Source organism: Chiloscyllium punctatum, chromosome 7, assembly GCF_047496795.1.
Source record: "Chiloscyllium punctatum isolate Juve2018m chromosome 7, sChiPun1.3, whole genome shotgun sequence".
NCBI classification, from domain to species: domain Eukaryota; kingdom Metazoa; phylum Chordata; class Chondrichthyes; order Orectolobiformes; family Hemiscylliidae; genus Chiloscyllium; species Chiloscyllium punctatum.
Window position 1 is genome coordinate 71,260,607 of NC_092745.1, and position 14,292 is coordinate 71,274,898.

Below are 14,292 nucleotides of genomic sequence, written 5' to 3' on the forward strand. Positions count from 1 at the left end.
ACCAGGAATATATTTCCCTCCCCACCCTTTTCCACCTTCCGCAAAGACTGTTCCCTCCGCGACTACCTGGTCAGGTCCACGCCCCCAAACAACCCACCCTCCAATCCTGGCACTTTCCCCTGCCACCGCAGGAACTGTAAAACCTGCACCCACACCTCCTCCCTCACCTCTATCCAAGGCCCTAAAGGAGCCTTCCACATCCATCAAAGTTTTACTTGCACATCCACTAATATCATTTATTGTATCCGTTGCTCCCGATGCGGTATCCGATTGGGGACACTGGGCGCCTCCTAGCAGAGCGCTTTAGGGAACATCTCCAGGACACCCGCACCAATTAACCACACCGCCCCATGGCCCAACATTTCAACTCCCCCTCCCACTCTGCCGAGGACCGCCGCTCCCTTACCACCAGACGCCTGGAGGAAGAACGCCTCATCTTCCGCCTCGGAACACTTCAACCCCAGGGCATCAATGTGGACTTCAACAGTTTCCTCATTTCCCCATCCCCCACCTCACCCTAGTTCCAAACTTCCAGCTCAGCACTGTCCCCATGACTTGTCCGGACTTGTCCTACCTGCCTATCTCCTTTTCCACCTATCCACTCCACCGTCTCCTCCCTGACCTATCACCTTCATCCCCTCCCCCACTCACCCATTGTACTCTATGCTACTTTCTCTCCACTCCCACCCTCTTCTAGCTTATCTCTCCACGCTTCAGGCTCACTGCCTTTATTCCTGATGAAGGGCTTTTGCCCGAAACGTCGATTTCGAAGCTACTTGGATGCTGCCTGAACTGCTATGCTCTTCCAGCACCACTAGTCCAGAATCTGGTTTCCAGCATCTGCAGTCATTGTTTTTATCGTTTGACTATTAATCCAGGGAACTTAGGTTCAAATCATGGTAGATCGTGGAATTTGATTTAGTTTCCAATTTTAAAAATCTTGAACTAGAATCTAATGATGACCACGAATCCATTGTCAATTGTCTGACAACCCCATCTGGTTCACTAATGTCCTTTGGGGAAGGAAACTGCCATCACTATCTGGTCTGGCCTACAAGTGATTCCAGACACACAATAATGGGATTGACTGTTAAACTCGTTGACTGTTTTACCTCGTTGACTGTTAAACTGCCCTCTGGGCAATTATGGACGGACAATAAATGCTGATTCAGTCACAGATGCCTTCATCTCATGAATGGATAAATAAAAACTTAATGGTGAGGAGCCATCAACGTCAGGGGAAGTTAATGTGCAGATACTAAAGCCCAAGACAATCCAGACTGCACTCTCAATGTGTAGGCAGCAATATTGCCTTAAAGCACAAGACAACGAGATGCCATAGAAACATAAAATCTAGCATTAGGAGTAGGCCATTCAGCCCTTTCAGACTGCTCTGCCTTTCAATACGATCTTGGCTGGTCTTTTATTTCCACGCCATATCCCTATACCCCTTGTTGACTTTAAAATCTGAAAAATAAACTCCCTTTTTCCTCAATATACCTACTGACTTGGCCTCCACAACCTTGTGGTAGAGCTTTTACCACTGATTCATTAACCTTCGAGTGAAGAAATGTTTCCTCATGTCAGGGCTCAATGGTTTATGTCATATCCTGAGACTGTTTCTCCTGGTTCTAGACTACTCAACCGGGGAAAACATCCTACCTGCATCTGCCCTGTTGGAACGGTGTATGTTTTCAGTCAGAACCCCTCTCACCTTTCTAAACTCTAGTGAATATAGGCCCAGTTAAACCAATGTCTCCTCCCAGCACGGTCCAGCCATTCTAGATATTAGTCTCGTGAACATTCACTGCATTTCCTCTATGGCAAGTCCATCCTTTCTTGTGTAGGGAGACCAAAACTTCTTGTGATACTACAGATGTGGTTTTAGCAAGGTTTTGTAAAACTGCAATAAGACATCCCTACCTCTGAACTGAAATCCTCTTGCAATGGAGATTAATATAACATTTGCTTTCCTAGTTGCTTGTTGATTTGCACAATTGCACAGTGACTGGTCTACAAGAAGACCTTGTTCTTTTTGTGCATCCAAACCTCCCAATCAATCACCAGCTAAATAATACTCTACCATTCTAGTTTTGCACAATTTAGCACATTTCATTGCCTCGACTTTGAGAGATTCTTTATAAAATGACAGAAGTATTTCTGGCATATTTATTTCTCCATTCCCTACATGACAAGTTGTTTATAAAAAGGATAAAAATGGTTGATGGAATGTTCCCTTTTTTTTATCTCAACAGCTTGGAATTTTAACTTGGGGAAGTGATGCTTCAGTTAGACAGAGGACTAGTCATGGCCCATCTGCAGCAGTGTGGTGCAATGGAGGGCAGTGCATGCCTTGTCAGCAATTCTCCAGATTCATCTGAGGTTTTAAAATGTTAAACCTCAAGGACAGGTTGATGTTGGGTTTGGAATTGTATCAAGGTTGAATTTAGAAGGTTGATCAACCTGACATTTTCTGAATAATAAAATGATTTGATACATCAGAGACACAGAAATTCGTTCCTCTGCTTGGAGTCCAAAACAAAAGGGCTGGACTGTTCAGGAAGGAAATTGGGAAGGATTCTCTCCCACAGAAGGTTGTGAATATTGGGTTAATTGAAATGTTGATCACAGAGGCCAAAGAGCGCCCCCCCCCCCATCACAAACACACCTGCATTTTGTCCCATTTGTCCAACCTGACGAAGCTTGGCAGTCTGGAAAAAATGTGTACTCCGAGGGGAGTCTACAGTCAGGGACATATTAATAAGGCAGCATGTTGAACGGCCATTTCTCTCATCAAGTTGGTGTACTACCTCCTGACCTGATAACAATTATCATCCAGTCTACCCCAAAACAAAATCATTGTGCCATCCCTCAGTCTATCTCCTAGCTCCCTGCTCCTGAAAACAGCAAACACCAATCCACTGGGCACCCTGACCTTCGAACCAGTTTGGGTGATTTTAAACTCTGCTTGAGCAGCAGCCAGTGGGTGAGGATGGCACTTTAGGGAGGAGGAGGCTGCTGGCCAGAGGCAATGAAACAGTAGGTGGTGCACCAAGGAGGGTCTTGAGGAGGTTTTGGAAGAGCCCTTGGGGCAGGGGCCACCTAAAACTTTCTTGTTAGGCCTAAAGGAGAAAGCTCTGAAGTGTTCACTGCACCAGTGCTCATCAGCACTTCTCCACATTCATTCCACGTGTAAAAGAATAAATGTTGGAATAACTGTCTTGGAGGGGTCTCTTGATTGTCTGCCATAACTTGGACAGATTGGATAATGCCATAAACTTTCCAATAAGAATAAGTGAGTAGTTTCTAGAGATTGCACCCAGAGAGCAATAGCCTGGTGACTCCATTGAACAGTGAGTATTGAGTCAGTCAGAGCTGACTCCTGCTCAACAACAAAAGGCAAAGATGGGAATTCAAGTTCGAGCTCCATTTTAGAAGAGATGTAGAAGGAGGTTACAAGAATGGTGCAAATATCTGTCAATAACTAACTGAACAGGAATGGATAAACAGCTAGCCAGGAGAGTTCCCCTTGGCTTCTAAACAGAAGTATGACTTGCTTTGATACTGCTTCTTGAATTTGGAGTGATATGAATTAAAGCAAAGGTACCAGATAATTTAGAGGAGAAAGTGAGGACTGCAGATGCTGGAGATCAGAGCTGAAAATGTGTTGCTGGAAAAGTGCAGCAGGTCAGGCAGTATCCAAGGAACAGGAGAATCGATGTTTCGGGCATAAGCCCTTCTTCAGGGCTTATGATTCCTGAAGAAGGACTTATGCCCAAAACGTCGATTCTCCTGTTCCTTGGATGCTGCCTGACCTGCTGCGCTTTTCCAGCAACACATTTTCAGCCCGTACCAGATAATTTACTCTAAATGCCACTCTGCTCATTCACTTATCAACGACTGATTTTTGATTTACGTTTTTCCTCACTCACAAAGAAGTAAATCTGTCTACATTTCAGATGATTGACGAATATCTAGTCCATTTGACAAGAGTTTCAGCATTGGAGTCTCCTGGGTCAGACTATCATTAGATTAGAACTTGGATAGAAGAGGTAAATTCCTGATAATAGGGGAAATGGGATCCACTAATGGGAGCAACTGGTGATGCTGCATATTAAACCATTTTGACCATAACTGTCAAACATTGTAACAGGCATCTATAACTAGAAACCAACTACATGTAGCTTAAACAGTAAGTTGCTGTTATAGTTGCCTGCTTTATTTCAAAGGCTGTCAGAACTATTTGCATTACACCTCCCACAGAGATGTATGGAACCATGTTTCATTTAAATTGATTCGTCACTACTTGATTGTAGACTGGATTTCATCCAGTAATCTAAAAAGACTTCTTTTGACATTGCAAGGCCCATATACATGCATTGCAGGCAAACTAGTTAAAAGTACGAGCAACTTCCAATAGTTCACAGTGGAAAATGACGCAAGATGTGACCAAGCCCTGATCAGGGAAGCTGAGACTCCAGAAACTAAATCTAAACATATACAAAAATCAATCTCCTGGAATTTGTGCTGGCTTTTCATCATTTCAGCTTTTCAGTAATTTAAGTGTCACTTTGTTGCAAAGCATGACTCACATCAGTTGTCTTTTGTAATTACACACAATATCTGGCAGTTCCAAATTAGAAATTGTACAGAAGCAGTCAACATACTGGCAGACTGAGTGGGTTCAGATTGCTTAGCTTCCTGAGGGATATGTGTCTACACTGGGGTGGAGTCATTAAACAACACAGTGAAAATGGAGCTACCAGCTGATGCATAGCATCGAATGTAATCGCACAGGGTAAATTAACAAAGGGGTAGACATTACTATAGTAATATGACGATTAAAAAGGGAGACATTTGACGCGATCCAAACGGTCAGTTCTGTGTTGGTTTCTGTTCTGATTTTCAAGCATGTATGTATAAATGTCCTCCCTGGCTTGCTGAGGTCATATAAACCCTTCCACTGGCCAGTGTTGTGAAATCCTAGATTGTGTTTCATGTGTCTTTGTGTCCAGTTTTCAGTTTTAAGAGTTAAGAATTTATCAGGAGAAAATGGGATAAATGCATTTAAACAATCATGAAATCATTAAGAGCTAGGATGGTAAGCTAATTAAAATGAAGGGATTTGGGGATTGCCAGAATATTGCATTAAGTGGCAGTTCAGAAGGTTACTCATGCTTGTTCAATTTAGTCAGAATAAATTATTTTGACAATTACAGCTATAGTTGAATAAAAGCTGTAAAACCCATTTACTTCAGCAGATCAAAGAATACATTGTAAATGATGGACACTAAACACTAAAGTCACGTTAAGGGCAGCCCAGACTAGGCTATATTCATAGCATCCCTTCAGTGTGGAAGCAGGCCAGTCAGCCCATTGAATATTTCACCCAGACAGACAGACCCCCCCACCCTATCCCTGTAACCCTGCATTTCTTATTATCCACCCAATATCCCTGAACACTATGGACAATTTACCACAGCCAATCTACCTAGCCTGCATATCTGTGGACTGTAGGAGGAAACCGGAGAACCCACACAGACACAGGGAGAACGTGCAAACTCCACACAGTCACCTGAGGCTGGAATTAAACCCACGACCATGGCACCACAAGGCACTTGTGCTATCCACTGAGCCACCATGCCACCCTGTCTCAGAGATAGATGGAACTTAAGTAGGCTCACTGGTTTCAATTTATTTGTGTTTGCATTTGCTGAGAGAGGTTCATTACAGTTTGTGGCTAGGAGTGTGCTGGAACAAGAACTGGTTTGAGGCATCACAAGTTGCTATTAGGTCTCAGAACAGTTCCCAGAAATGGTGGCTCCATGATGTGGTAAAAGGTTGGGGTTTCTAAGAAGAAGTTCTTGTAGGCATTGATAATGTTGGATAATTGAGAGTAGAGTGAATGAAGCCCACATGCGATATCTGTAAGCTGCAACTGAAAAAATATCAGAACTTAACAGGAATTCAAGTTCTGTTGCTTAATGGAGGTTGTAATTGTGTTGGTAATGAGACACTTGGAAAAGGTCTCATGACCAGAACTCTGAACTACAAAGATTAGAGCAATTGTTCAGCCAATCCAAATCAGGGAGTCCTTTGAAGGAGTTAGAAAGATGGATCTTTGACAGTAAATCCGTACAGTCCTTTGTAAAGATGAAAAATCTTTTAAATGAGATTTGGCAACCCACACTGTCACAAACATCATAGTAGGATCTGTTTTAACTCCATTAGCCATTTGAAGTATAGTCTGTGGGGTGTTTGACCAGAGTTTTTTGTTAACCCTTATTTACTTCATATCAATCCTAAATGTTAGACTCTAAGCTCTCTCTCTATGTATGTATGGTTCAGAATCAGTACCTTACTTGTTCAATATCTAGTCATTATTTATTGTATGTTTTGTTGATTTTTGTATAACAAAGACATTTTACAATAACATTTCAATTCAACCCTGGAATTCTGCTGTTCATTTTTCTCACCCCTGTTCTTCCACAAGAATGTAGTCTATTGAAACAGATCAAAACATACACCCTGTCCAATATTCTCATAACTGGGATCATAACACCAGGGACAGTGGGTATGTCAGCAATACCATTACATTATTGCAGGCTATTTAAAGTGGTTAAAAGGACATCTGGGAAGAGAATTTTTGTTCCTTATTCTGTGTAATCACTGACCCTGCTTCTGTGACTGTTACCACTTCTTAAGTACAGTACTTGGATACGCACCTAGTGGAGGAAAGCACAATTTACTGACTCAGAATATAAATTAGGAATGATGGCGAAATGTGCAGCATGGCTGTCAATACTCAACTGAAGCTGATACCAACATGTGCAGAAAAACACAGAAATCCAGAAGTTGTCAGTGATTTAATGACTCCACAGTATGTTGTTTCAGTCACTCCCTCCCCCTGTGAGACTGCAATCAAATAGAAACAACTAAATTGATGAGGATTTCCTTTTATGTTATTAGTCTTACTGTGAAACCCTTTGAAAAGGTTACATGTTGAATGAGTTGTTACTGGGATGATAATGACATACATAGAACATAATATTTGCCAAATACCACACCACTCGTAAAAAATGCATTTCATCTTTGAAAAAGTATTGAATTTCTCCACTATGATTTTTAGGGTTTTCAAAAAAGAACATAAATGATATTTCAGCTTCAATACAATTCCATGTGCCATTACCACTCATTTCACTCTTTGTAAAAGTTAATGAAATTGAAAAATGCAGTGATTTCCTGCCTTGCTGAAATACTGCCAGATGAGATCACCTGCTGGATGTCTAGTGACCTCCTTGATTTAGCACCAGATTCAGACTGAAATTTGGAAAGGGTATATCCACGCCCAGGACTTTTATTCGCTGCTTTTTTAGCAGGCGCGGGCCAGCACTTAAGTGCTTACTGTGAAATCAGGGCCTTTTTGTCTCAAAAAATACAGGCAATCTATGTAGTAACTGGAACATGGATTTTTCAAAAAATGAAAACCCTGTTATAATTAAAGATTGCCCCTTCATATCTGTTAGTATTTCATGTTTTTAATGTTAACTCAATCTTTCAGCATCTCTGTTCTGGGGTTTACTTTCTTTTAATCTTCATGCTCAGCTGCTTTATGGAAAGACACTCAGGCAATTTTATTTTTAAAATAAATCCTCTCAACTAAGTATTAGTATGAGAATTAGTGGGTGAAATCAGCTGTTTAAAAGGAGAAAAGTTTGGTTCAGTGGGATAGTGTGGTGTGTACAGTTTCATCAGTGAATTGACCTTTCTCATGACACTGGTTATATCAGAATGATCAGAAACGGAGTAGTTAGTAGGTATTTCAGCAATACTAGAAAGCATTCTCAGAAATGTGGCCTATGGGGTGGAAAATAGTGAACACCACTGACACAAGATCCTGAAGTAAAATAATGTCCCATTGTAGTATCTTGTGCTAACATGTCAAACACAAACAGAACTAAAAGTTCAGCAAAAAGCTATTCAGTGCTTGGTCATTTGATCTCACTTGATAAATGGGGGTGAATACCTTATTTGGTAATCCCACAAAAATACTCAAGATAGATACTGCAATGGAGTCCAAAAAAATTCAAAAACTACAATCACGCCACATACTATTCTGATCTCTTTTAACTCCTGCCTATTCAGTCAAGTGTCCTCATTGAAACTCCACATGAAATACATTATTCAACATGAATCACTAATGGCACAAAAAATGGCAGCCTTTGACTGATTTCTCTCCTTTTCATTCCAGGGATACTAAGGATACTTTTGAGCAGCCCTTTCACAAGCCTGAGTTGATATTGTCGGACTCAACACAGACTCTCGATTGGTACTCAAACCTTGGAGAATACCACAGGGCAATTCATTCACTCAATCTGAAAATATAACAATGTTTTCTTTTTGTAAGTTGCGAGCTTATAAAATTGCAGAAAGTATGAAAACTTAATTCCAACTTGGGAATTTGGATGTTTCCTTACTGGAGGACCCTGTGTAATTTCACATGCTGAACTGATAAAACTTGGATTTCCCCAGACAGGAAACTGTCCATAAATTGACATTATAAATTAATGAGTGCTGTCTCTGATGCAGATAAACGATGTGCGTCACTGTTTATAAGTCTCTAGATGGGAAATAACACAGGGCTTTTCATTACCTCAGCTACATAACAGAAGTGACTACATTTCAAACACATTCCATTATGTGTGAAGCAACTGGGAAGTCTTGTGTGATGGGATAACTCATATTACAAACGAAAGGTTTGCAACATCTTGCTGCACTAAAATCAAGTAAATGATCCAAGTTAACCAGTTAACATTTATTATTAGAAGTATCAATTCTACTTTTTAAGATGTAAAATAAACAGTCCCGTCTAGTTCTGTCCCTCCCCACTTACGTTCATCATTTTTTGGACACTTTACATCAGTCTTGGAATTTCCAGTTTGTGGGCTCCAGCTGACTCTTCTTGACTGTGGATGTGCAATCCCGTTATCAGTCCCCCCCATCAGAATGGAAAGAAGTTCTGAATCAACTCCATCCTCCACCAGCCTCCTCTGCCTGGCTGAGCTTGTTCTCACACTGAACAACTTCTCTTTTAACTCCTCTCACTTTCTTCAGGTCAAAGGGGTTGCCAAGGGTACCTGCATAGGCTCCAGTTGTGCTTGTCTCTTTGTGAGGTATGTGGAACATTCCGTTGTTCAGTCCTACTCTGGCCCCCCACTCACAACTCCTTTTCCAGTACATCGATGACATCAATTGGTACTGCAAACCCACCAACTCCCACAGTTACCTGGTCTGTACATCCTCATAGCCTGCTTCCTGTAAAGGCCTTCATCCCATTATGCCAGTTCCTCTGTCTCTGCTGCATCTATACTGATGATGCCAACTTCCACAAGGCAGTCTAAGATATGTCCAATGGTTTCCTCTATCAAGGATTCCGCGCTACCGTGGTCAACAGTGTCCGAACCATTTCCTGCCCTCACTCCTTCCATTCCTTTTCACAGGAACGATGGGGTATCCTTAGTTCTCACTTTTCTCATCTCTGAGTCAAAAGGATCATCACCTCTGACCAGCTCCAGTGGGGTGCCACCAGCTGGCAGATATTCCCCTCCCATCCTTCATTAGTATTCCAGGTATTCCAGGGACCATTCTCTCCTGGATACCATCATGCTCTTCTCCTCCGTTTCCAACATCTTTTCATACCTCCATAGCACCTTCCCCTGCACCTTCCCCTGTAGAAGGTGGAACACTTGCTCATTTCCCTCCTCCCTCCTCACTAGCAAAGGCCTCAGACACATCTTGCAGATGAAGCAAGCAACTTATTCAATCTAGTTAACTGTCTTCACAATGTGATCTTGTCTATAGTGTGGAGACATTCTCCAGTTTGCGTGACCACTTTGTTGAACACCTTTCCCTATCCGTAAAGATGACCCCAAGCTTCCAGTGCCTACAACTTCAACACACAACTCGACCCCCATGCTAACATTTCAGTCTCAGGCTTGCTGCAGTGCTCCAGAGGCATCTCAACAAAATGAAAGAACAATGCCCCGTCTTTCACCGACAGCCTTCAGAACTCAACATCAGGTTTAACCATCTTAGAATGTGAATGTGCCCCTCCTTGTTTATTCCCCACTCCACACCCCCCAGGTCATGTCCTGCATTGTTAAGAAGGCATATAGTGTGTTAGCTTTAATTAGTAGAGGAGTTTCAGAGCCACAAGGTCATGCTGCAGCTGTACAAAACTCTGGTGCGGCCGCACTTGGTGTATTGCGTACACTTCTGGTCACCGCATTATAGGAAGGATGTGGAAGCTTTGGAAAGGGTGCAGAGGAGATTTACCAGGATGTTGCCTGGTATGGAGGGAAGGTCTTATGAGGGAAGGCTGAGGGACTTCAGGCTGTTTTCATTAGAGAGAAGAAGGTTGAGAGGTGTCTTAATTAAGACATACAAGATAATCAGAGGGTTAGATGAGGTGGACAGTGAGAGCCTTTTACATCAGAAGGTGAAGTCTAGCACAAGGAGACAAAGCTTTAAATTGAGGGGTGATAGATATAGGACAGATATCAGAGACAGTTTCTTTAGTCAGAGAGTAGTAGGGGCATGGAATGCTCTGCCTGCAACTGTAGTAGACTTGCCAACTTTAAGGACATTCAAATGGTCGTTGGATAGATATATGGATGAAAATAAAATAGTGTAGGAAAGATAGGCTTCAGATTGATTCCACAGGTCAGTGCAACATCGAGAGCCAAAGGGTCTATACTGTGCTATAATGTTCTACGTTCTATGGGTGCTCTCAACACAGCCAACCTATTCTCACCATTCACAGCCCCCATTATCACCTCTTCAACTTCTCTTCTTCCCTGGTTTCCTAGCAACAATCCCTTCCTCTGCTTTCTTTCTTGCCCCTCTCATTATCTATTGATCTGTCTCACTCCTCCCCCTCGCCCACCACCGTCATCAGCATAAATTCCCAACTGTGTTCAGTTCTGTTGAAGGGGATCACTGGACTCAAAATGTTAACTCTGTCTTTCCCTCCACAACTGCTGAGTTTCTCCAGCCCTTTCTATTTTTGTTTGTTTCAGATCTCCACCATCTACAGTTCTTTGTTTTGACCAGACCTGACCCCACTGGATCTACAAAGGAGTTTCAAGAAGTCCCAGAGATGATTAGTTCCTGTCATTAGGCCTCAGTATTTTGTTCCTCACTGGTAAATGGCTGCCAGTTACTTTAAACTAAGGCCCTGTATTTGCATTTCGGAATAACACTGAGAATACCAGTGGCCCCGTGAAACATTTCATCCAATAGTTGAGTCCTACAAGCCAGGGAGAGCCCTTTTCAAATCTTCTGCTGCTGAATTTAGTTCATTATTTTTCCTTTCCCCTCCCGCATTTGTCTTTTCCCTTATTTGTCAGTAAATGGCCACAATTTAACAACACGAGGCCTTAGCAAAGCCAATTACTGTCCTCTTTCTCCAGCCCCACCAAACCCCAACCCCAGTCAGGAGCTGGAACAACATTGCCCCTGCTTCTAGTAGAACAAAAATCATTAATGACATTTTATGGCACCAATACAACATGACGAGGATGTGACAAAAGCTCAGCAGTTACTGGAAAAGCTCAGCAGGTCTGGCAGCATCTGTGAAGAGAAATTAGAGTTAACGTTTCGGCTCCAGTGACCCTTCCTCAGGGCTGGTCACTGGCCCTGAAATGTTAACTCTGATTTCTCTCCACAGATGCTGCCGGACCTGCTGAACTTTTCCAGCAACTGCTGTCTTTGTTTCTGGATTTACAGCATTCGCGGTTCTTTCAATATTGATGAGGAGGATGTGGCTTGCTTAGGTGGATAATGCATGATTCAGAATAACACCAATAGCCTGGGTTCAATTCACTCTGCCTCTGAGCTCTGCCCCTGCAAATAGAAATCACTGGCAAACCAAAACTGATAGAAATTGCTAAGAGTATGGTGTTGGATGAAAGGTCGGCAGACAATGAACTAAACATGTACCTTCAGATACAGCAAACATGACTGAATGAATGAATACAATGTGAACTAGGGAGAGAATTTAAAATAAAGTTATCAATTATCTTAAAATTACCCCAATGGAAACATCCACAAAATCTAAGAATTTGATTAAATATCACAATATTTAGTAGGACAACTGCAGTTTAATTGCTTATTTCCCAACTCAATTGGCACAATATGGTCATATGAAATGAGAACTTCCAATTAATTCCTTATGAACAATATTAAGTAGGTATATAACTACCATAAAGCAGCATCATGCATCTACTAACACATTCAACTTTAGTTCAAACAAAGACAGGTAATCTTGAAATGTAGAAGGAAATTTAATTGAAAGCATAGATGTGTATCAATGGACTTGAATGCCTGATGTTAATGATTAATCAAAACGGAAAGGTACAATACCTAGTTCTTCCTCCATAGTGGTGGAGCTTTGATTGTTGGAACTGGTAACTCCAAGTACTCGGTTGAATAAAATCGAAAAAGCACTACCCCAAACACCTAGCAATATAAGAGGCAGAAAAGATGAAAGTGAATGTATGTTTTGGTACACAAGATTTTAAACTTCCCACTGTCAGAGTTTGTGGGCGTGAGTGTGTGTGGGAGGTGAGTGTGTGTGGGGGGTGTGTGTATGTGTGGGGAGTGTGAGTGGGTGTGGGATGTGAGTGTGTGTGGGGGGTGTATGTGTGGGTGTGTGTGTGTGGGTGGTGGGTGTGAGTGTGTGTGAGATGTGAGTGTGTATTGGGGGTATGAGTGGGCGTACAGGGGTGTGTGTGTGTGGGGTGTGACAGTGTGTGTGGGGGATGTGAGTGTGTGTGGGGGGTGTGAGTATGTGTGGGGAGTGTGAGTGGGTGTGGGGTGTGAGTGCGTGGGGGTGTGTGTGTGTGGGGGGTGTATGTGTAGGGGTGTGTGTGCGGGGAGCATGTGTGGGATGTGAGCGTGTGTGTGTGGAAGATGTGAGTGTGTGTGAGATGTGAGTGTGTGTGGGGGGTGAGAGTGTGTGGGGTTGTGAATGTGTGTGTGGGATGTGAGTGTGTGTGGGGGTGTGAGTGTGTGTGTGTGGGGTGTGAGTGTGTTTAGGGGGTGTGAGTGTGCTTGGGGCTGTGTGAGTGTGTGTGTGGGGTGTGAGTGTGTGGGGGGTGAGAGTGTGTGGGGGATGTGAGTGTGTGTGGGGGATGTGAGTGTGTGTGGGGTGTGAGTGTGTGGGGTGTGAGTGTGTGTAGGGGGTGTGAGTGTGTGGGGGGTGACAGTGTGTGGGGGTGAGAGTGTGTGGGGGTGTGAGTGTGTGGGGTGTGAGAGTGTGTGGGGGGTGTGAGTGTGTGGGGGGTGTGAGTGTGTGTAGGGGGTGTGAGTGTGTGTGGGGGTGTGAGTGTGTGTGGGGGGTGTGAGTGTGTGTGGGGGGTGTGAGTGTGTGTGGGGGGTGTGAGTGTGTGTGGGGGGTGTGAGTGTGTGGGGGGTGTGAGTGTGTGTGGGGGGTGTGAGTGTGTGTGGGGGTGTGAGTGTGTGTGTGGGGTGTGAGTGTGTGGGGTGTGAGTGTGTGTAGGGGGTGTGAGTGTGCATATGGGTACGTGATTGTGTGTGTGGGGTGTGAGTGTGGGGTGTGAGGGTGAGTGTGAGGCTTCATTAGATTGGGCTGGTAGGTCTGACCACTGTCCTTCCTGCTCTGGCTCAGTCCAGGCAGAGGCATAAAGGCAGTGGTATTCAGGTACACCATCATCCTGTTTAATTAAATGCCCTTCTCACTTCCAAACATGCCACTAGAGGAGGGGGCTTAAAATCCCACCTTGTTTAATGTAAACAGAACATGACCCAGAAAGCCAGGTTAACTGAGTTTTATGATCAAACGTACCCATTAAGAAATGAAGTGGATTCTCTTCATATCTCTTCACCACTGTTCCCATAAAGAATTTGCTGCCAAAGATTGCAGGGTGCATGAAGGTCCCATATTTTGCCATTCCAATCTCATATGGACTGAACTCCACCCAATCTATAAACGAGAGAGATAAAGTCGAGGAAGGAAGGCAGAGTCAGTGTGATTGATTGTCTGTTTGTAAAAGAGAATATCACTGATTCATAAATTCCAAGTACTCCATTTCGAGTCACAAGGCAACTACAAATTTTTCCCTGACGTATGAGAGAATATGTCTGATGTCAGAGTGTACTCGCTTTGTGGTCACTCTGGTATGTTATATCAAGTCTTAGGGTCACATTCAAATTAACAGCCAGGTTCCCATGAGTTTGCATGTGTCTCTAGTCTTTGATACTAACCAAGCT

At 43.1% G+C, this 14,292-nt stretch overlaps 1 protein-coding gene across 5 annotated transcripts in view; it reads right to left on the reverse strand.

Moving 5' to 3' along the window:
* Positions 1–14,292, reverse strand: part of LOC140479789 (cytosolic phospholipase A2-like) — a 141,234-nt gene that overhangs the window by 31,021 nt on the left and 95,921 nt on the right. For all 5 annotated transcript variants that reach the window (XM_072573954.1, XM_072573956.1, XM_072573955.1 and 2 more), the window contains 2 exons: positions 13,868–14,005; positions 12,424–12,519 (listed from right to left, as the gene is read on the reverse strand). In XM_072573954.1, coding sequence (XP_072430055.1) covers positions 12,424–12,519; positions 13,868–14,005 — 234 coding nt within the window. The remainder of the gene's footprint in view (positions 1–12,423; positions 12,520–13,867; positions 14,006–14,292) is intronic.